This window comes from Xiphias gladius, unplaced genomic scaffold, assembly GCF_016859285.1.
Source record: "Xiphias gladius isolate SHS-SW01 ecotype Sanya breed wild unplaced genomic scaffold, ASM1685928v1 HiC_scaffold_1477, whole genome shotgun sequence".
Classification (NCBI taxonomy): Eukaryota; Metazoa; Chordata; class Actinopteri; order Istiophoriformes; family Xiphiidae; genus Xiphias; species Xiphias gladius.
In genome coordinates, this window is record NW_024401807.1 from 77,026 (window position 1) to 99,861 (window position 22,836).

The 22,836-nt window shown below is 38.0% G+C and overlaps 2 protein-coding genes and 1 long non-coding RNA gene across 6 annotated transcripts in view; 2 read left to right on the forward strand and 1 right to left on the reverse strand.

The window, feature by feature from the left end:
* Positions 1 to 11,358, reverse strand: LOC120787470. Its single transcript, XR_005706935.1, has 3 exons — positions 11,233 to 11,358; positions 10,961 to 11,090; positions 1 to 246 (listed from the first exon to the last, which is right to left on the reverse strand). It is a non-coding gene; the product is annotated as an uncharacterized LOC120787470 (long non-coding RNA).
* dhrsx (dehydrogenase/reductase (SDR family) X-linked) overlaps positions 7,894 to 22,836 on the forward strand; it is a 25,920-nt gene continuing 10,977 nt past the window's right edge. The window contains exons 1-3 of one of the 2 annotated variants that reach the window (XM_040123145.1): positions 7,894 to 7,997; positions 18,066 to 18,173; positions 19,132 to 19,200. In XM_040123145.1, coding sequence (XP_039979079.1) covers positions 18,119 to 18,173; positions 19,132 to 19,200 — 124 coding nt within the window. In that variant the 5' untranslated portion in view covers positions 7,894 to 7,997; positions 18,066 to 18,118. Of the gene's footprint in view, positions 8,087 to 18,065; positions 18,174 to 19,131; positions 19,201 to 22,836 lie in introns of both variants that reach the window. The other variant, XM_040123144.1, reaches the window with a different exon arrangement.
* LOC120787467 (E3 SUMO-protein ligase ZBED1-like) lies at positions 7,965 to 18,057 on the forward strand. Of its 3 annotated transcripts, none has more exons than XM_040123141.1 (2): positions 7,965 to 7,997; positions 13,750 to 18,057. In XM_040123141.1, exons 1-2 carry the CDS (start codon positions 7,987 to 7,989, stop codon positions 15,848 to 15,850), a joined length of 2,112 nt encoding a protein of 703 aa, XP_039979075.1. In that variant the 5' UTR covers positions 7,965 to 7,986; the 3' UTR covers positions 15,851 to 18,057. The 3 variants fall into 3 exon arrangements, with proteins under 3 accessions (XP_039979075.1, XP_039979076.1, XP_039979077.1); XM_040123142.1 differs by having other exon boundaries at positions 7,978 to 8,086; XM_040123143.1 differs by lacking the exon at positions 7,965 to 7,997 and adding an exon at positions 9,018 to 9,833.

Consider the following 22,836-nt stretch of genomic DNA (forward strand, 5'->3'; position numbering starts at 1 on the left):
GCAGAGACTACAGGGCAGAAAACCAAAACTCAATAAGGGGGTTTACGGAGAGCATCTGACAAATTAAGTCCAAGGCCATCTAAAAGTGCAGTATATAAAAAATGCACATATTCAGATTTTTCAGTACATTTTTTTAATATATTTAAATAACAAACAGTGAGATAAAGACATAAGCCATCTGAATGATGTTTGTAAACTCACCTCCTCCAGTGGGTTCAGTGGGTTTGGGTCCTAAGAAAGAGGCTCCTGTAAGATAAATATGTATTTATAGAAGGCCTCACTGTCCTACCTGTTTTCTCATTGCGCCTTAAAGGAATAGTTAGACAAAATACACTTATTCATTCTCTGGTGGGAAGTTAAATCAGGACATTGATACCACTCTAACATCTGTATAGTAAATATGAAGGTTTTGGTACCAATTAAACAAATGAGGTAGACTATAACGTGTCAATTACTGAGCTTTAAATGTACATCAAATTTCTCATCTAATTCTCTACCAGAAAGTGAATACTTGTATTGTCAAACTTACAACTACTATAACTTAATTTACTCAAGTACTGCACTTACATGACTTTACCTGGACTGACATCATCCTCCAGATCAAATCCAAAACCATCCAAGAATGTAGAATATCAAATAAAATACAGATTCTTTTTCAATGCACCTGGACTGTTTGCTTCCTACTTTTTCTGTCTCCCTGACACATTGCTAACAATAGTTTATCCTCTTCTGGCTTGATCTGAGTGTGAAAACCAGTTTCTGTTGGTTAGTTTTACAGTATAACAGCAGGTAACTAAATGAAAAAGAATTAAAGATCTACATCAGCTTATCATTGGTAGCAACTAAAAGACCATTAAAACCTATGATTACGGTCGTCAGCTGCTTCCCTCTGCCATCACATTTTTTTTGTCACTGCCCCAACACAGATCATAGCACTACCTCTGACCATTTTGGTGCTCAAGGACAGACATCCACATTATAGCAAAAGAATCAAATGGTATTTTTGTTTGATTCAACTTTATCCACGTTCGGTCAGTTTCTGCTCAATGTGATGTCATCAACATGTCATCAATCAATCAGTAATTTCATATGCACTCAGGTGTGCTGGGTATAAGACCTATCCAGGTATTGATCATGTTTGAGATATAACATTTGAATGGTCTTTAACACATTGTTATTGCGGGCTTTAGACAGGTCAGATCCTGCATGAGGGAGATATGAAAAATCATTACAAATTTACATCAGCTTATCATTGGCAACCTGTCGGAGCAACAGTAGAACATGATAATTGACTGATGCTTATAACTTTGTTCAGTTTTGATTTATTACTGTCCATTTTTTTTCCATTTATCTGTGACCTACTTGTCTGCAACAAACCCTAACAACATATGTTCAGTGTTTGGATGCTGCAGGGAGTCATGGCAACACTGACTTACAATTTGAGAAGCTATGAATGTCATATGAGTTCTTTCCTAACAGAAAAGCCTGTCTGCCAACACTTTTTGGCCAGGATGTTGTAAAATATAGTGCAGTATACCCAGCCTAGAGTGTGCTGTGAAATTAAGACCCAGATTACCTTCATAATGACAGTACAATAACAATAGGCATCCTGATCTTACACACCCTTTCTGTTTTAGCTGAAGTTGTTGTCTTTGCTTTGCTTTTTAACAGGACAAGTGAGTCATCAGTATTGCCCCAAAAGCATGAGGCCGGGCTTTCCCTCTGCAGGCACACCTCTCTATGTGTCTCATTCAATTCACTGCATGGCAGCTGACACAGATGTGAATGAAGTCCTAACTTTCTCTCTGAGTGATCATTTGACAAGCACGCATAGCTGAAATCAGAGCACAGCTGTTGTCTTTAACTTATGTGTATGGTGATTTTGTCTGATGATGTCATGTTTATTAAATCAGTATTTCACCAGTGCAGAGCAGCAGTTTGGAAATGGCTCGGACTAATGGTTAACATGTAGTCTTAATGGGCCACGGTTCATTCACTACTTCATTCCTGTTCCACCGTCTGACAACAGAAACAGAAAAAATTGTACATGAGAACAGCTTTATTGGGAATTTGGCTGTATTAAGTTACTGTATATGTGAGCAGATAGAGTAGGAGAGAAGCAAACAGATAAAGGGCGGTACAGCCACACATTAGGTATTGACCTAGCCTTGTTAATTGTAATTGTAATGTAAATCTATCTAGAGCAAATCTCTAATAGAAGCAGAGCAGTTATAGACCTGACATTTAAAATGTGGATTTGTAAAAGGAGCTAAAACTCAGAAAAATGTCCCTAAGGTGCTTAAAAATATGACCGTGAGTTATACTTATATACTTACACCAGGCAAATGGAGAAAAACAGCAAATATTTTCAGAGATGCATTATTTTTATGATTTATTTGGTTGTAAATTTGGCTGGAATTTACTGTCAAGCGTGACTAACAATCTGTTAATTTGTAATGTTTGTATTGGGCTAATATGTAAAACGATTAAACTAATTTTCCAAGGTTTTCCTCACCAGTGTTGTATGTACAGAAAGTAAAAATTCAAAGTTGAATTAATATAATGATCACCTCACACTTAATTTAACTTAATAGCCTACTGGCATTATCAGAATTATTTCAAATATTAACAGTGTTTAAACACAGAACTAAAATAAAACCAGCAGACTCTATCCACAGGTTGAACACTATATTCAAACTACATATTCACACACAGCACACTATATTTACAGCAAACTAAATTCACACTATATTTACACAATATTACACAAACCATATTATATTCACACTATATCACACAAAGCACACTAAATTCACAGTGGTTTTTGTTTGTGATTTCTTTTCTGAAGAGTAGATTGTAAAATGTCAGGGTTTCATATGTCTGAGATCCTGCCATGTAGGGTGAGAACATAACACGTCACAAAAGATATTTGAAAGGTGCAAACAGATGACCCTTGCATGTGGCATGTGAAAAAACTGGCCCTCACAAGACGGCCCACTAGGAAAATTCCCAAACTTCCCAATGACCAGTCCACATCTGCTGTTAATACACTTTTTTTGATGTGGCACATACAGTAACAATTGTCAGATTGCTGTAATTCTATCCAGTGTAAACTCTGTTCTGTAAATGAATATGGGATGACCTGAGTTTCTATCACTGACTGAAAAATAACATTGTGTGGTTAGAGTTCCACTACATGTGAGAACTCACATGGTTTCATTTCAATAACTGTGTGAGGCCCAAAAAGCTAAAAATGTTTCACAAGAAAGCAACAATTATAGAAAAGCCCAAAAGATGAAAACAGATTTGTGAAATAGAACTTTGTTTTTTCTTCTTTCCTCTCCCATTAATTATCTGACAACCCCTCAGATTTATCTGGTGACCCTTTGGAGGGGCCCAACCCCTGGGGTGGGAACCACTCGGCCAAACTAGATAACTGTATATAGAAGTGTATATAAACCAGCTACACCTGGAGCAGTAAAATGCTTCCTATATCAGTCACAGGGGACATTTTACTTTTACTTTTATGCCATGCATATATGTTGATAGTAATACAGTATTACTTAAGTAAAGGATCTGAAAACTTCGTCCGCCACTAATGAGAAACGGCGATAGAAATTTCGTCTTAGTATGCATTTTGCCACGAACAAAGCCAGCCACAACTTTCTGATAACTTGAAGATAGTCTAAAATATGGAGGTCTGAGGTCTGGTTTGTTTGGGCATCAGTGAACCTGGAGAAGTCAGGAGAAGAAGGATGGATGTGGTGTTCAGGCCTATAACACTGGGTCTATTGGTCACGCATCCCTTTGAGGGTAGTGTTTTATGGACAAATAATTCTTTAGTACTGGCACTAAATTCTGTAACCTCAGGGATGAGGGAGGCTCAGATCATGGAGGACTGAGCCTTTTTGGATTTAGCTTAGACCTTTAGTTTTTCATAGTCGGTGACTGGAAGCTTGTGACTTTTGCTGTTTCTAGTGTCTCTTTTCCCTAGTGGATGGAAGTTTGTGGATGAGAGAGCTGGGTTTAGAGTTCGGTTGGGTGTGGTGTTGAAGTTGTTGTTAGTTGTAGTTTGGGGTATTTTTATCTGTTAACATGAACTTTGTGTAGCTGTGTGTAGCTTGTTTTAGTAACACTTTGGTGGACACGAAGCAGTTTTGGGGGATGTGAAAGGGAGCAGATGCAGGTTTTTAATCAAATCCATTAAAAGCAGAAATTCTCTGAAAAATCTGCAGGGTCCTGCAGGTTCTTAGCTTGATATACAGAGAGCCATTTTGTTTCACTTTATTCATTCAGTTGGCATTGGCCAGTCACATCAATGCAAGCACAGATTCCCAGGGGACTACTTTGTAATGCTAACAGTGTATTTCTACTGTTTACCTCACAATTGCCCCAATAAGAAAGTTCAATAGTTGCTGCCGTGAATTGTTCTAAAATCTAGTGTCAGAGTATTATAAACTACTGCACAGTGTTTGCCTTTTGATAAGCTTTCAGATTTGCAGATCTGTTACTCCAACTGGACATTTAGGATTGTATTTCATGCCTCACCAATACCTGAAGTGAGACCCACACCAACACAGCCCCTTGCAGTGTTTTCACGCAGGCCTTTTTTCAGTCTGAACAGCCACTAACTGAAGAAACAGTAGTCAATGAGCACAAAACCAAACTTATTTGAATCACTGACCCAATGCTGAAAACGTGTTGGGAGTAATTCAGAGGTCTGAGATTAGGCCAAGAGATTATGTCTCATGAGAACGAACTTCTGTACCATCATTCAAAGTACAATAAATTGTCAATTGTCCTTTAAAGCTGCACCAATCAATATTATATATTAACAATGGATCAAATGGCGTTATATAATGTGAAAAGTGTCACCAATGGTGGTGAACCCACAGAGAATTACCACAGTTTCTGCAGTTTTAATGTCTTTCAGTAATTTGTTGTGGTTTTATGGCCCAGACCTTAACTGTTTGAATTCAGTCTCAACACTCTTCTCAGTGTTTCCAGTAGCAGCAGCTGTTTTCAGAGAAAAAGCTGTAAAAAGCCACTGTCCACTAACTGTTCATCAGCAAACAGCAGACAGACACAGATAGAGACTAGCTGGTGAACATAATGGAGCACTTAGCACTTAAAGAGCCAGATATTTCAATCAGGAGTTGGTAGAGACCAAAAACAGAGCTAAAAGAGAGAGAATATTAGAATCAGATTCATCAGGTGGACACAAACACAACTCCAAATGAATGGTCATGTTGCTATGTAACTGCTGGATGTGGAAATAAGCAACTGTTTACTAACACATTCACCATATCAGCTCTATAGGGTGAAGAAACGGTATGCCAGCATTGTGTTTTCAGTTTGATGCAATGAACCAAAGTGACAAAAAAATCTAATAATGTAGCTTTAAATTAACTTTTATTCTATGTCTATAATGTCCTGGTGAAAATATTTCTTCTGTCACCAGAGGCTGATTCAAGAAAGAAAACACTTTGCAAAACATTTGAGCGATCTCCCCGAAGCTGAGTTAAGTTTCATCTGGATTCATCCAATCACTGAACTTGATGGAAACAGGATTTGTCCTTAATGCTTTGTAGGTAAAGTGTTTTTTTAGGAGGACTTATTATTTCACACTTCTTAATTTTAGCCAAGAGTTTTTACAAACACCAGCAGCCATCCATGTTGACATAATCTGTTACTTTGAGAAATATTTCCGTGTCATTAGGCTCATTCATCAGTCAGCAGATGCTGTGTGGATGCAAGCAGCAGGATAAGACTGAGCTAACCTGGACATTTCTGCCATCTGTTTATTTTTTAATGTCTTTGCTTTCTGCTGTCTGTATGATTCATAATCTAACCTTTTTTGTGAACTAGCTTCACCACTCTCCTCCAGGAAAGTCATGACACAGTTGTGCTCCTAATGTCATTTTAATTTGATTAACTTGCATATGAGAAACAATAATTCAGACAACACTTGACTCACAGTTGTGATGCTTTTGATGGGATTAAACTATAAAGTAGTGGAAAGATGTGTTGTGCACAGATATTAGAGAGTAAGAGAAAAAAGTTTTCACTAGTGGTAGTGTCCTGGTAAATTTATCCTCACAGCCGTGCTAGAAGAAAGGTCATGGGATTATTAAAATCCAAGGGTTTAAAAGATAAGACTTTAAACTTTAAAAGACTTTAAAAATCTAAGGAAATTTTGTGTTGCTCAAACCGAAAGATAGTTTTTGACCGTGACTGTTGCCATATTGATGTGGGGATGTGCAAAGTACAACTGATGCCAGACATGGTTTACTGTTTACAAAGCATTACTGTGTAACACTTTATAATAAAGCCCATAATAAGGCCATTATAATTTAGAGTACAGCCTACAGACCTTGTGTGTGGCAATTCTCCCCTTTTACTCTTTATTTACACAATAAGGAAAACATTTTTAATAGAATTTTTTTTCCTAACTTCAGCTCAGTTTCTCTGGTCTGTGCCCTGTAGATACCCAGTGTTTACAGAAATACTTAGAGTATCATTGATTTCTCCTTTTCTCTAAAATACCCAGTTGTTACTCCCTTTTTCCACATAGTCCTGTTGTCTTTCACTGTACCTGCATTTAAGTACCATTAGGAACCAGAATGGATTTTATTGGTTCAGCATTCATATCCTATCCCCTAGGATTTTATATATTATTAAATTGTTTTCTCAATTACGCTGTGGTGACAGTCACTGGCTGAATTATGTTCAGAGGCATTGTCCTTTTTACTGAATGAATGAAGCACTATAATTTATGAACTGCACTGGAGTCACCAGGAGATGGTTGAGGTGGACAGATTTTCCTTCACAAATTATTCAGTAGTGGCTATTGATTCATCCACACTGATTCCCCACATCATAGAATAACATGAATCAACAAGACTCTGTTATATCTCGTTAAAAATCTGTGTTTCATTGCCATTAATGATAACATTAGGGTATAATTTAGGATGGATGTTCACTAATATAAAAAATATAAAAATATAAAATTATTATTACCACCAGACTGGTGGGAATAAAAATTTTATATTTTCACTCATTGTAATTTCATCCTAAATCAATTTCTTGATCAGAAGTTTAGTCAATTAGAGGTTTCCAAAGTTTGTTTTCAAGGATTTTATCTGCTGCAGCTAAATTGTAGCTTTTTGGGGCAATCTTACAGTATTAGACAAAATGCTAGGACTTAAACATTAGTAAAGATGAAATGCAATTAATTTGTTAACTCCTGTTTTGGGAGTCTATTGCATAGAACTGCGGCAGCACCCTCAGTCCTCTGTCAGTTTCTACACAGGATCCCTGCAGATACGTGTGTAATACAGAAAAAAAATAAACTTGAAACCTAAAAATGTGAAAATTTGGGTGGCTGTTGAATGTAAATCTGACTCACGCTGTTAGCCATTTTGCTGCTATATTGGCCAGGTAACCAGATTATTTTATGAGCCCAATCACATCTACCTAAATACTTACTTATAGTTTAGGGGTCCTGTTTTCTCTGAAGTAAATTTAAATATTTATGAGGATTGAACAATTCCAGGCTTCTGTATACATAGGGCCCCTCAGGCTGCAGCCTTGGCCAGACTGTGCGTTAATCCAGGCTAGGATATAAATCATAAAAGATCTTTTAGATTACTACAATAAAGTTCTAGTGAGAGTAACAACTCCCCATGGTGTTTCTTTCATTCATTCCTTTTCTTTAGGAAATCATATGCTGGTCATTTTTGACACATGAATTATCGCTTATTAGGGACTTCTATAAAGTATTTACTTCAAAATGGAAAAAAACCAGGGAAGCCTAGAAAGTCGCTTCCTGGCTGTAACAGTTAATCTGTACCATTTTGGGTATCATGTGACGTAATTTGCTTGAGGGCGGAACCACGGAGAGACTTATCCGGAGCTTGCTCCAAACCGGAGTCATTAAGGTGAAGCACAGTGGGACTCGGAAGCTGTTCGCTGGGACGCAGAAGGATGTGGCTGCGGTCAGTGTTGCTGCCTCTTCTCAGACTGTATTTATGCGGAGTTAAAGTTCTTCTCTATCAGATGTTCAACAGATCCTTTACGTTACCAGGTCAGGTCCATTCCCCCCCCCCCCCAAATGTCTGATACTCTCTCATTTGTATATTCTTTAAACTTCTAATTTCCGAGGGTCCACGGTATGTGGACTTCGTAGGAAAAATTACAATTTCCGATAATGTCACATTTATAGACAAAAAATATTAACAGATAAAAAATTGGCTCTAGTCATTTTTAATATCGAAGTTTTCTGGTCAGTTCGGCATTGATCTGATACGCAAAGCATGTGAAGTTTAGAATTTAAAGTGGCAATCTCGAAGATTTCAGTCCTTGTTGATTTGGCTACACCTATAGTTATTCATGGTTACAGCAAATGCGGTTTGATGCTTCATGTCACAGAAGTCTGGCGGCAGCAAAACAAACTATTGTATATAATAAAGAAGATGGAAAGCATTTTTCCATCATTTTCTGCACACGGCATGAGTCTGCAAACAGCAAATGCTCAGTGAAAGGAGTTGGTTACCTCGCTGAGAAGTTGGAGACGTGCAGCCTGTCGCCTGCAGGTCCTCATGTAACACCTCACTGTGGCTGCTCCTTTTTGTTCCATTACTCCCTGCAATATTTCAAACCGATCCTCTGTCCAAAAATGCCGGAAATGACCGTTGTCATGTTTAGTAGACATACTTTTAATGAACCATAGCGGTAAGTGCTAAGCTCACTGACAAACACATTGCATTTCCTGTGAGTACTTCATAACAAAAGTCAACTCGTGTTTTGCTAGTTAAATGCTTTTAATGTGAAGCTGCAGCAGTAGGAAATATTCGGTTCGCATTAACTGTACCTGGTAATACAGCATTTATTTCGGGAGTGTCGCCACAGGCACCCAGTTCATAAAACTGCAAGTATATAAATATTGCAATACTTTCATCAGTGGGCTATAGACTCAACCACTATTGTGTTACTGCATTTGACTTTAGATAGTGACTTGTAACAGACATTTATGTAAATGAAAATATTCGAGATTGATAATGTATGGTTCACTTGATACAGCTCAATATAATCTTCAAAGTAAGTAATAAGAGGCAACATTGAGAACCAGATCTGAAAAATGCGGCTGTAGTGGAAAGCAACGCTCCCAGGGAACACATGTATGTGGGATTAATCAAAAAAACAACCACTGAAAGAGAGAGCGGCAAATTCGTGAAAGGGGTTAGGGGTTATAGAGAATCGTTTGGTGTCTGTCTATACGAGTCCACAATCTGTCACTGCTCTATTTAGCTATCTACGGTGACAGTTAATGTTATTACTAGTCGCAACTTCACAATAGTGATTGTATCATTTGTAATATTGTGCCTATCTGCTAAAAATAATGCTGTGTTTGATATTTAAATCAGGTGAAGTTCACAATAAGGGATTTAAAAGCATTTTCCATTTAAGAATGACCTAATGCTGTACAGTGTCCTTGTTAAACAGTGTGTTTTTAAATGAACCAGAAACCTGTGACCAAGGTTGCAAAGTGTCCTTGCTCAACATTGTGCCAGTTTTTTGGAAAATACAGCTTGATGTTGTTAGCATCAAAATCAGTTACATGTATCATCTTTGTGTGTTGGCCAATACAAACAAAGAACTGATGCCATCCAGCCTAAGCCATATAATGCGAATGTGTAGACTGTGTAACTGTGTATGACGAAATTTTTTTCTGTTCACAGATCAAGGAATATGACATTACTTGACCTTTTCATTGACCCATGTGCGCCACATGCCTGCGCCAGGCGTTGTTCATGAATAATCAGACTTCCTTTGTAAGGTTATAGATATTGTAATCAAAAAATGTAAAAAGTCTCTATAAATCATCACAGTAAATACTATTTATCATTATACTTTTATGAAATTAGCAGTTGAACAACCCTCTTTAGACTGCAGGAAGAGTATTTCTTCTTTGCTTGTTTAAAAAAACAGCAAATATTTAACACAGCATTGATTAAAATGTTTACTATTAACAACTTCCACTGGTCAGACAGTTAAATGAGCGACATGCCATCACATTAATAGGCAAACTAGCACATACAACCCCAAAATATTTTTTTATTTATCATTATCTGAATTACAGGGGGTCCTTCAATATAGGGAAATCTTTCAAAGAGTCAAGGAAAGCCCCATTCAGACTATATTTCTGGCTCATTTATCATGATCTGCTCTGGTCAGTGATTTAAATCCCGTCCAGAGCTATGTCCTTGTATTTTAAACTGGATCTTTGGGTGTTTTTTCCATGGGAAGAGCTGATTGTTCTACTATTGCTGTATTTTTTTAATCAGCTCAGTGTGAAATTTGACTTTTCTGCGAAAATGGAAGAACTCAAAATGTTTCTGCTAATCTGAAGATGAAAACATAGTAACACACCAACAGATAGGTCTGATAGGTTTGGGAACCAAGGAAAACAAAAAATTAAAGCCATCACATTAGAAAGACCTCGTAAAAGCTCATCAGATGTGCTTTCTTAATTTCAGATACAGGGAGGTGCTGCTATTCTCTTTCAGCCCAATTTTTTAATCCTGTATTTGTTTCCATTCAGTCAAACTGTCCCCATTGAAGATATATTGAATCAGCTATGATCAGCTCCTGTTTGCAATGTACCCACTTGCCATGTATAGACAACTATCACTGGATTACTGTGATACAGCAGAAAACTTAAAACCCTGTTGATTCTCAACAGTTGAGTTGATTGCCAAGTTCTGCAGCCAATTTTTCCTCTTTTTCTAAGTGGATTTATGGGGGTTTATTTTGGATGGATATCAGAGATAGTGATATCCTCAAAGTATAAGTCATACTGAATCATATCAATATGTGTTTGTCTGTGTTTGTTCATCTATGATTGAGTTATGATTCTTAGAACAAAGAAGATTTCACTTCACACAGTATCTTCACATACCCTCCTTCTGCTCTGCGGCGTCCCTTGGCGAGGCTTTTGTCTTTCTTTTTGTCTTTGTCATGCTGAATGTCCACGTCTATTACAGACCACTCCTGTCATTTCACCAGGGTTAAAATGTCGTCCAGAACCACTAGTTAGATTACCGAGGAGTACAGAGTACAACCACAAGTTAAATTACTGAGGAGTACAGTAAAGTATAGTACAGTCCGGTCTGTGTCGAGTTTAACTCTGAGAATTTGAGAACAAATCATCTTAATTCAGTGTCTACTTACTTTTTCTAGAGCTTTTTTAGAATTTACTCAATTGAAGTTGAACTGGAGACAACCAGATGTGATCAAAAACTGTGAAAAAAGGCTTGTAGGTGGACCTTGAGTTCAAATGATTTTGTCAAAACACTGTCTCTAAATAACAAACAACTCCCTGTTTGTAATGCTCTTTGTGCACACTTACCCTGGAGTGAGAAGTGTTTTTTTTTTTTTTAAGATTTAAAGCAACAAACCGAAAGGGAAATTTGCGTTGAAGCATGTGATGGTAGAGTGAGAAATCACAAATGTATTACAGTTGAAGACAAACAGCTGATTGTGCCTCCAGATCGTGAAAGGGCTTTATACGCTTATAATCACTCAAAGAATGTAGGCAATTTAAGGGGTAGTAAGAGGATTTCTTAGATTATTGTCACATGGAATATCCTGCACCATGACTAAAAGATAAAGACGGACTGGCTTATGATTTATGAAGCAAAAATTGCAGCTCGTTACACCCTTAGTCTTATCCTCAAGGTTTTGGCCCTCATTGTGGCTCATTATGGATGAGAGTCACACTAGTCAGGAGTTCAGCCCAATTACCTCACCTCATAAATAAAAAATTGGTGTTTAATCCTCCACTGAACTGTAAAACTGTGTGTACACAATGTTCACTGGACACTGTTGTAAAACTGTGTTGACGTGTTTACCAGGGAACCCATAACTCAGCAGTAGGCATGTTTGAGTAATATCTTAGGTTATTTCATATTAAACTATGTTTACATGCCTTTAATTAACTTATTTCAGACTTTCAGCGGTAACCATCATATTTTTACATTCTTGTGTATTAAGGTGCTAAACCTTGATTCTGGTTGCTATTCAGTATGCTGTTATAGTCAAAAACAAACATCTTATCCATCTTATTTTATCCATAAACAGTCTCTCCATACCTTTTTGTCAGAAAAATTACAATATCACACTATATATATATATATATAGAGAGATATATATAGAGAGAGATATAGAGATATATAGAGATATATATAGACACTACTGGTTAAAAGTCTTAGAAAACCCCAATTTTATGCCTCTGGGTTGTCCGTCTGTCCATTTGCCCACATTCTGAATGCGATATATCAGGAGTACCTTGAGGTAATTTCGTCAAATTTAGCACAAACATTCCTTGGACCCGAGGATTAACTGATTAGAATTTTGTTGGCCATAACTCAATAATTCATTCACTAATTATGATAAAATACACCTAATACCTTTAATTAAATTTGTATAAAGTCTTCACTACATATATTATATGAGTCTAGCCAGACATGGATTTAAACTGTAATTTAAATGGTTTGCAGAGGCATATAACCGCGAGGCGGGAATTGTAGTTCCAGTTTTTATTGAGATTTCAGCATTTCAAGTCTAGTGAATAACCTCAAATGTTACAAAGGTAAGCTATAAATTCCCCAAAGGAGGAAAAAAAAAAACAAAACAAAGTTTAGGTCACCAAAAAATGGTGGAAATTGGTTAATTTACAGCTTTCCTGCACCGATGTAAGTAAATTAAGCCTTGAAAGTTAATGAAAACAGTTACTACATGAGCCCTAACTTTTGTTGATTACTTACAAACTCCCTCTCTCTACAAAGTTAATGTTGGAACAAACTGTATTGCTACACCCTCTGACGCATTGTTAGGACAATACTACTGCAGGAAGTAGTATTGTATATTGCTAAAGGTAAAGGGCAAGTAACAAAGGAAGAGAGACTGGTTGGTCAGGGGGTCATTCTACATAATATGACCGAAAACTTTAGAAGAAAAGAACTAGATGAAGACTTCCAATGATGGAAGACCAGCACAGTCTACAGACTTAAACCCCATGGAGCTGGTATGGGATGAACTTGCAAGTGCAACACTTGTGTGAACTTCTGCAAAAGTGTTGAGACGAACTTTCTCAACAATATTTGATTTCCATCGTAGAGAGATCACCACAAGTGTGTTTAGCTGCTGAATGAGTGGAAAATTTAGATTAAATTTAGTTCAACAAAAGATTCCTTGATTCCTTGTTTTTTAAATCTTCATTTGTATATTTGTTATATTCTTTTATTTCAGAAACACTGATACACTGAATTATGTAAATTTAAATAACAGCTGAAAGAATTGAGGTGTTCTAAAACTTTTGACCGGTAGTGTATATTGATATAGAATTATGGATACATTGATAGAGGGTTTTTATTTACCCACTACTATTTGAGGGTATGGGATGAATGTAATCATAGGACTATTTGCATGAAACCTTTATAGATCAGAGTACTGCATCACAAGTAATCAAGTTATCTGATTTTCTTTTTTAACCTTATATCTCACAGTAATGTGGTTTTTATGTTCATGGAAACGTAGTTAATGAATGGGATATTTCACTTTTTTAGGATTCAGCTGATATATAATTGAAAGATTTCAAAATCTCAGGAATTGTAGGTTCACAAATAGCTGTCATGGTTTCAGCTACCTGTAAACGTCCTCAAATGTTTATTTCACTGTTCTTGTTAGGTGCTCACTAAATGAAGGTATCCAAGGGGATTGCTTACCAAAGGAACCAATGGAGGGTAAAAGTTCAGGACCTTCATGCTCTGGCCTCAATCTGGTCGCACACCCCCGAGCAAAAAGCAAAGTCTGGAAATACTTTGGCTTTGACACAGATGCAGATGGATGCATATTGCACTGGAAACGGATATACTGTCGTGTATGTATGAGTCAAATAGCTTACTCTGGAAATACCTCCAATCTGTCATACCACCTTGAAAAGAACCATCCTGTAGAGTTCAGTGAGTTTGTGAAGAGCAACACGGATCAGATGCGTGAGGCATTTGCCACAGCATTCTCCAGGATAAAGACTGAACCTTCAGGTCTACATGGTCAGCAACAATCCCAGGACACAAACTTAAGGCAGAGTTTGGACTATGAAAACAGACGACACAATGATCTGACAATAGCTATCATCAACTTCATCTGCGAGGGGCTGTACCCTGTATCTGTAGTTGAAGAGCATACGTTTAAGACTTTAATGAGTACTGTTGATCCTGGCTACTCTCCACCCAGCAAAAGTGACCTGGCAATTAAAATGGTTCCTGAGATGTATTGCCGGACCCGGGACATGGTCTTTAGTGAGCTTGCTGGGGTTGTGAACTGTGGCATTACTACAGACCTCTGGCAAAGTCAAACCCAGAACAGAACGTACATTTCACTCTCTATGCATTCAGTTAATTACAATAGTACAACTGGTTTCTCTATGATCAACAAGTGCCTCAAAACATTTGAAATACAAGAAGACAACACAGCCGAGAATATCACCAGAGCTATGTATGAAGCCTTTGTTGAATGGGGGATAACTCATAAAGTTAGCGGTGCCACAACAAATGGTTCAGTAGACATTGTCAAAGCATGCTCACTCTTGGAACTGTCAGTGGAAATGCCTTGCCTTGGACACACTATCAATCGCGCAATGGCAGAAGCCTTCCAGCTGCCAAGGGTCGACAGCTTTTTGGGATGTTGCCGCAAACTTGTTGATCAGTTCAGAGAACCTGCAGTGTATCTGCTAGGAGAGAAACGGAAGGAGCGTGGCGTCACTCAGTGTGAACTCATCACAGACAGGGGTAGGTCTTGGTTGGCCACATTAATGATGTTACAAAGACTGAAAGAGCAACAGGTTGCTGTAACTTCAACACTTACAGAGAGTTCCAGCAACCATCATTTCAGCTTTGATGGGTCTGACTGGATTTTATTGGAGGGCTTTATTGAAGTCCTCCAGCCTTTTAAAGTTGTAGCTAATATGATCACTTCTTGCAGGTACCCAACCATTAGCATGGTGAGACCTATACTTCATATGCTGTTGAACACCACCCTAAAGGTCAAGGAAGGGGACCTCAAAGAGATCAGCATGACCAAAGAGGTTATCTCCAAGGTCCTATCAAGCACCTATTCACAGAATTCGCAACTATCGCAGGAGATCTCAACATTCCTTAACATTGCTACATTCCTGGATCCCCGGTATAAGAAGTTGCCTTTCCTGTCCACTCAGGAACGCTCCAAAGTTGAGAGTAACATCATCGAAGAGGCAAAGACAATCCTTGAGAAGCAAATTTCAGAGCGATCATGCCTCGATGATTTCTCCTTGTTGTCTGATGAACCACCAAGCAAAAAACAGGCACCTCTTAGGGAATCTTCAGCCACTAGTACAACCCAGGACAACCCTTTGGCTGCCATATTTTGTCAGTCTGATGCAGACCAGAGCCAGGAGGAGCTGCATGCTCAGGTGGTAGAGGAGCTCAGCAACTATAAGTCACAGAGGGTTCTAGGTCTGAATGAAAACCCTTTACTGTGGTGGTCAAGTCATGCAGCCTTGTTCCCCACCCTACCCAAGGTACTGCAGAAGTACTGGTGTGTTCCTGCTACAAGCGTACCTTGTCACAGGCTGTTCAGTTCCTCTGGGACTGTTCTGTGTGGGAAGAGGAACCGCATAGCTCCATTTCTAGTAGATCAGCAGGTCTTCTTGTATGAGAACTCGCGGAGCTACTACGAATTGGAACCCTGTGAGGTTGATGTAGACAATGTTTGGGAAGGAAACTGTAGTCTGGGTAAGCCTCTTGAGTGATTGTGGGTTTGGTATTGGAAAAGGTCAGCATTTTGACAACTTTATTCCCTGTTTACTGTGTTACCGGCTTGCACGACCTGGTGAAGCATTAAAAAGGTCAAGGCATTACAGGTAGTACTATGTATTTGTAATGGATCTGTTAATAACCTTTCTTTGTGTTTTGACCTATAATCTGTATGAAAAGACTTTTGCCTACATTGTCTCACCCAGTCATTTAAGAGTAGTACAGTATTTTGCAGAAAGCTTGCTCTCTTTCCGAGAGTGAGATGAGAAGATTGTATCAATCTCATGTCAGAGAGACAGAGCTAAACCCAGGACATGTTTAGCCTCACTAATACAAAGACTGGAAGGTGGAGAAACGACTGTCCAAAGTTCAAAAACACGCCTACTAACACCTTTTTAAAGCGAAATAATGAACCCTCACTTGCTTAATTTATATAGAAATATTAAAAAAAAATTGTGGATCGGTTGTTGTTCAAGGAATAGCTCCAACACTAAAATCATGTTGTTTGTAGCTATGCCAGCAGATTGGCTCTTGGTTCAAACTAAATATCTCAAAGAGAATTGGATGATTGCCAGGAAAACTTTTTTTACACATCCATGGTATCTGGAAGATGTGTCCTAATAACTTAATGGATCCTCTGACTTTTCATCTAGATCTATAATCAGGTCAACATTTGAATTTGTTCAATATTTGCTTTGGGACCAAATAACTGCAAAACTAATAACACAATGACGCTGGACTTTGGGTAAAGTACATATTAGCAAGTGTTAACATGCTAACATACTAAGATGGTGACCACGGTAAATGTTATACCTGCTGATATCTGAATTTTAGTGTCGTCATTGTGAGCCGGTTAGAATGTTAATGTTAGCATTTACTTAAAATCATAATTGTGCATAAGCACAGCCTCACAGAGCTGCTGGTATGACTGTAGCCTCTTAGTTTCATTACATTTCTGTTCGTGAATGGGTTAAAGAGATAAGACAAACTAGATAATTAGTCAGCTTTTGAGGTGGTGTTGGGCTTTTCTTTTTACTTTGGACAAAGACCGACCCACTCTTAACGCTATGTCCTGACTCAGGCTCTTTACTTAACACACAAAATGAGAGTGATATTAATCTTCTGATCGCAGTCTCAGGAGAAAAAAAAAGCTGCAAGAGGGAAAGAGTGCAATAAAGTTGAAGGTCCAGAGGAGACAAAGGTCCTCTGGACAATTTTCCAGAGGAGTATGATCAATAAATTGTGATACTGAGCAAGAGCAGTGTGCAGGATCTTCTTTTCTCAAGACTGTAGTGACATTTTCCAACGCACTTGCATCCAAGATAGTTGGATATGCGAATATCTCCCTAAAAATTATAAATTAACAATACCAACTTTTTTAAAATTTATTTTGCTAATGTATAAATGAGAGAAAAATTATTAAACTGCAATAATTGAAAAAAATTTCCTTTGTCAAAGTCAGTACAGAAAATGTTCATTGTCATAAACATAACAGCAGAATCAGCCATAATATGTTCATGTTGGATCAATCAAATCTGTAATGACAAACTAAAAGAATTCTACTGATTTATAGTAATACTGTGTGTTGCCTCTGTCTATCCTTGCCTCTTACAAACATTACTCACTATGTTGTAAGCTCTGTTTTGTTTGTTTGTTTGTTTTTTTTTGTCCATTTCTGTTGCACTTTAAATTTTTTTCAGTCTGTATGATTCAACTTAAAAATATCTTGCTTTGAAGAATACTGGCACATATACCATGTGATGTATAAAAACTTTGTGAAAGTAAAGACTTTGTTTTCGACATTTGGCTGACTGGTTGATCTTCAGACCCTTTTTATTGCAATATTAATGGTGTGTTCTGTGATTTGTTTTGGCCAATGTGGATCAGTAGACAAAGTCCCACATTTCATTGTGGAGCATGTAGACTCTGACCTGCACTGATTGGACTGCCATTGTGCTGTTTGTTTAAATGAGGTGTGGCAACATCTAATATGATAGATGAACTGGGAAAAAAAACAAAAAAACCCCAACAAAATCTTAGTCCTCTCTGCCTGCCCGGTCAGGAACTGGATCAGTAAGACTCAGCAACCTGGCTGTGGTGCCACTACTTTTAACCCTACCTGTTATTCACAAAGAAAAAATCAAATCATATTGATACTGATTTGAAGGATTGAATTATGTACTCATGTGGTGCCCTTTCTCCTCCACACAGTCTTATCCAAGCAAAATGGAAGGGTTGCCATTGTGACGGGGGGTACCAGAGGAATGGGTTTAGAGACAGCAAGACACCTGGCAAGCCTTGGCATGCATGTTGTCATAGGTAGGCTACTGTCCAATGATATGCCCTTACTCAGTCAGCAGTTCAGTCTGTATATCAGCTGTATGTACCATTGGATTACTGTATGTGAATATATATACCGTTTTTTCCCCCCTTTTTAATACAGGTTAAAACATCTCTGCAGTCCAGCTTTAATTGAAATATTTGCCATTTTTTTCCTCATCTCAAGTTTTTTTATTGTAAATAAATGAAGCAAATACTGTCAAAAAAAGACACCAGTTGCACACCATAAATGTGTAAAATCCACTTATTTTTCTTAAGACTCACATAACAACATGGTACTTCTCTTGCATAGCAAAATTTGAGTCCAAAGTTTGCACTGCCCTCTTTTCAAAGCTCTGTTTTTGGGTCTTTTAAAAACTTAGCTCATAGATGCACATGTTCCTCTTTGGTGGCCAGTTTGAACTGTTGATTGAGCACTGACTTTTCCTTCTATAAATTTGTGTTTTATATCCAAAGATTGGGCTCATGGAGACCAAAGTTAAAATGGAAACAGAGAGCTTGCATACGGTAACTGAAGTTGATACACATTATGTGGAGTATTTAAAAGATCTATGAGTGTGAAAGATCCACCAGCAGCCTCTACAGGCTGAGCTATCTTGAACCTCACCCCCAATCATACTAAATTAAATAAATAAAACTAATGATCTCATGTCCCAGTGAAACAACAGGAACCATCCCCAATAGTCAGATGCTGTGTGATTACATGTTCTGTCATTTATGTTCATGCAGTGTTTTGTTCAGTAGTCCAAATGATTTAAAATAAAGCTCAGACTGGTGAAGTTTATTAGATGACTGTTAATGAATTCCATGATAGATGAATAATTTGTACTGCTGTAGACAGAGATGGCAAGAGTCAGAGAGGCTAGTAGGACTGAGTTGAAGTGGTTATCTGCTGGACTTCTGCACACCAAGTCTCTTTAATCTCCATCATCTCCAGCTGGGAACGAGAGAGAAGAGGGCATTGCAGCTGTCAGGAAGATTCATGAGGAAGGCAGCGAGGGGAAAGGTAATTATCAGTCTGTCTCCACCTCTGTCTGTCGTTGGTCACATCTGTCATTTTAGAATTTGGTAGCCAAAGCACTAAAAAAAAAGGTCTTCTATAGTAGTCTAGAATAAACACCTAAAAATGTGATGTGACACAGCTGTGGTGTTCAAAGTGAATTTTTTAAAGCTGGCCCACCACAGTTGTGGTGCTCCAGCAATTCTAAAAGATACAGGAAAAAAACAAAGATTTTAAATGTTCTCTATTTTATTACAGTCCCAGAATTAAAGTTAAATATCATTCATATGAAGTAATTTGTAGTCTCAGTTATTCTGCTTCAATAATTTGGCATTTAGTAGTTTCCAGCTGGCACTCTGGTACAGTGACCACAGTAGTACACTCCTTTGGCTCTCACAGCTTCAGTCGAAGCTGACGTTACAGATCCGTAGAAGGCAACTGCAACTAATAGAATAGCGGGGTGTACTGTACATCTGGTAAGAAACTTGTGAATAGATACTAGATATATAGATGCATAAATTGTCTTCTCTATCAACGATTAATGATGGACACTTAGTTGTTGCTGAATGGTTTCGGGGGGCTAATTGCTGTTTCAGTTCCGCTGCATATTCATGCTAAGCTAGTTGAGAGCAGTTTCTTGGTTTGGTTTGCCAAGTGAAAAATAAAGTAGTTGAGTTGATTTTTAGATCACCTCTTATTTAACGGGTCCTGTACTTTTCTAATAATTTTCTACAGCGAAACTGATACGTACATGTAAATTCATTAGAAAGTTCCTGGAAGGGTGTAATTTGGTACTAATTCTAGAGATATGGGGGTATACTTCCAATTAATTACTGTAAAAGAATTGCTAGTCATTCAGTCATTACACAGCAGGTCAGCTGAACATGTAAAGCGTAGTTTAAATTACAGACAGGTATACAATTTGACAAATATAGATTTTAACAAATAAATGAATATTTACTCTAATCAATCAGTTAATCGAAATTCTTCTGCTTTAAACTTTACGCAGTTGCATATATACTTTCCTGCTTCTTCTGTTTAAATACTCCAATAAATCTGTTAATATATGCCCTAAAATTACAGAGTCTTTGCAGAAAACATCCAACTTACTAACTTTTTCCAGACCTTGCATCTCATAGTCTTCATCTAAGGATGGAGCTTGCTGGAGCTTGTTGTCATCACATGGTTGTATGTGGGTGGAGATGGTAATGCCTGTTTCTTGGTAGATGGCTTCTGATGTCAGAGGATGTCGTCCCTGATCTTTCTCCGGTCATCCTCTGACTCCTGCTCCATGACCTTTGATCTCTTCCAGTGGATGGTCAGTGGTTTTGGTCTAATGTTCACAGAAAGCTGATGTCATCTGTTTCTGCTGTTCATTCAGCGACCAGGGTCTTTGCTGTTTCACTGATGTAATGTTCCCCACAGCTTTCACATGTGATGTCAAGATGGTGTCATACATCACTCCAGTCTTCCTCTCAGGGAGGTCCTGTCTTTAGGGTGGACCACCCGAGATCTTCTAGTGTTGAACCGTGTGTGGTCAGTACTTAGGCCTTTGGTTAGATATTCTCAGAGACTTCTTTTGGTCCCTGTTGATTTAGCAAAGTCTGTCATGGTCTTAAGTTGTGGTGTGACCAGCTTCGAACAGAGTTACCTCCAGAGGTTACCACCACAACAGCACCCAATACACCACCACTTGCTATCACGTGACCGAAGTTCCGTACTTGGCCAACTGAGCAAACTCCATCTGCTAATGAAGACCATGAGATGCAGTTGAAAGCTTCAGAAAAATATAGCAGGTGGACGTTGATTTTATGTTATTTTGTCAAACTACTCTTCCCAAGATGTGGAATACATTTTCATTCAAAATCCTCCAAAATGATTGTACATTTATTAAACTTTTCGAAGTTACTTTAAAATGAGGGGACCTGTTGATAGTGTTACCAAGCTTTGTTCCGCAGATTACGACAATAACATGACACAGCACTATAAGAAAATAAAAACAGCATTGAAAAAACATCAAAAACATAAATTTAAAACATAACATAGAGCTTAGGCTGCAGGTTTAGTGTTTAGAACATTAATCACACTTGAAATAAAAGACTTCTAACTTCTGTGGCACTCATTTGTAATACTCCCAGAGAAATGCTATGTGGTTCATTATAAATGAATATGTAATGTGAAATTACTCCAGGAAACAACTCTGAAACACAAGGCCTTATGGGTATGGGTTCAAGGTTGAGCTCATGTGTTATGAACAGACCTCAAATTAGCTGTTTTTTGTTGGGTGCACAAGTATATCACCTGGTTATGTGAGTACCATATATCAAGCCTGAGCTCTTGCTACAGAGGCCAGGGATCGAATCCAGCCTAAGCCCTCTCTTGCATATCATCCTCTCTCTCTCCCCCTCTTTTCCTGTCTCTCTCCACTGACTATCAAATACAGGGAGAAATTACATAAAAAAATTAGCTTTTTGCTTTTGTACTGATAACAAAACACTTCCCTGAGTCCTCCAGGGATAAATACTCAGCCAACGTCTCTAGAAATCTAATGTAATTCCTTTTAATTTTGAAAACTAATTCTAAAACACTGAATAGTACAAACCGCTGAAGAACGTGCAGTCCAATGACTGAATGGCGCTGATGAAAGCAGCTTTAAATGGGATTCCTGGAGCGAGCGCACTCTTCATAAAATAACTGAAGTAATGCAGAGGCAAGTGTTCTAAAAACTGTAAAATCTTCCACCTGAATGAATTTCCTCTTAAACACAGGAGTGATCTGCATACATAGGCCAGTCTAATGATAGCCATCATACCATCTAACCACAGAGAGCTCTGTGTTTGAGTCACTGTGTGAGAGAAACAGTAATAATTGGACTTTTTAGTAGACTTTTTCATGAGCTTCTTCACATGGACATTCGGTGGCATGACATTATAAGACATTCTACTTGCCCTCTCTTGTGAGCTATCTCCGTTAGTGTAATGCATCGTACAACTGCAATGTGGGAATTTAATTGATTTAATCAGGTGCGTGAGCAGTCAGTTCAGAAAAGTAACTCATTAACATTCCTGCAATTGCTAAGAAATAAGACCGTACCAGGGTTTACAGGGAACACATTCAACTTTGTTCAGTGATTTAATCCAAGAGGCCACATTCAGTGTCAGACTTTCCCCCCGAACTTTCTGAAATAATATTCCTCTTCACTGGTTTTACCCTTAAATTGTCCCTTAAGCAATTTTGAAACTGCACCAACTTGTCTTTTATACTGACAATTGATCAATGACTATGGGTAACATGAAAGGGGTAACTTAAAATGACAAGCTCACCAGGAATGACAGCATCATTAACTCTGCACTACAGAGCTTTTTAGCCTCCTCTAGTTCTTTTTCTTGGATTTAACAGTGTTTTGATCTGTTAGACACAGTGGAGCATTTGGCAGCTAAAGAGTCAGATGTTTACCTCATGAGTTGGTAGAGACCGAAAACAGAGCTAAAAGAGAGGGAATATTGGACTGACAATCCATTCATCTATCAGGTATATGCAAACATGACACATATTGAATGATGATGTTGTTAATATGTTGCCTGCTTTGAATTTTAGTTTGGTCCTGTACCTCAAAAATGCGATCGATTTAGATCATTTGAA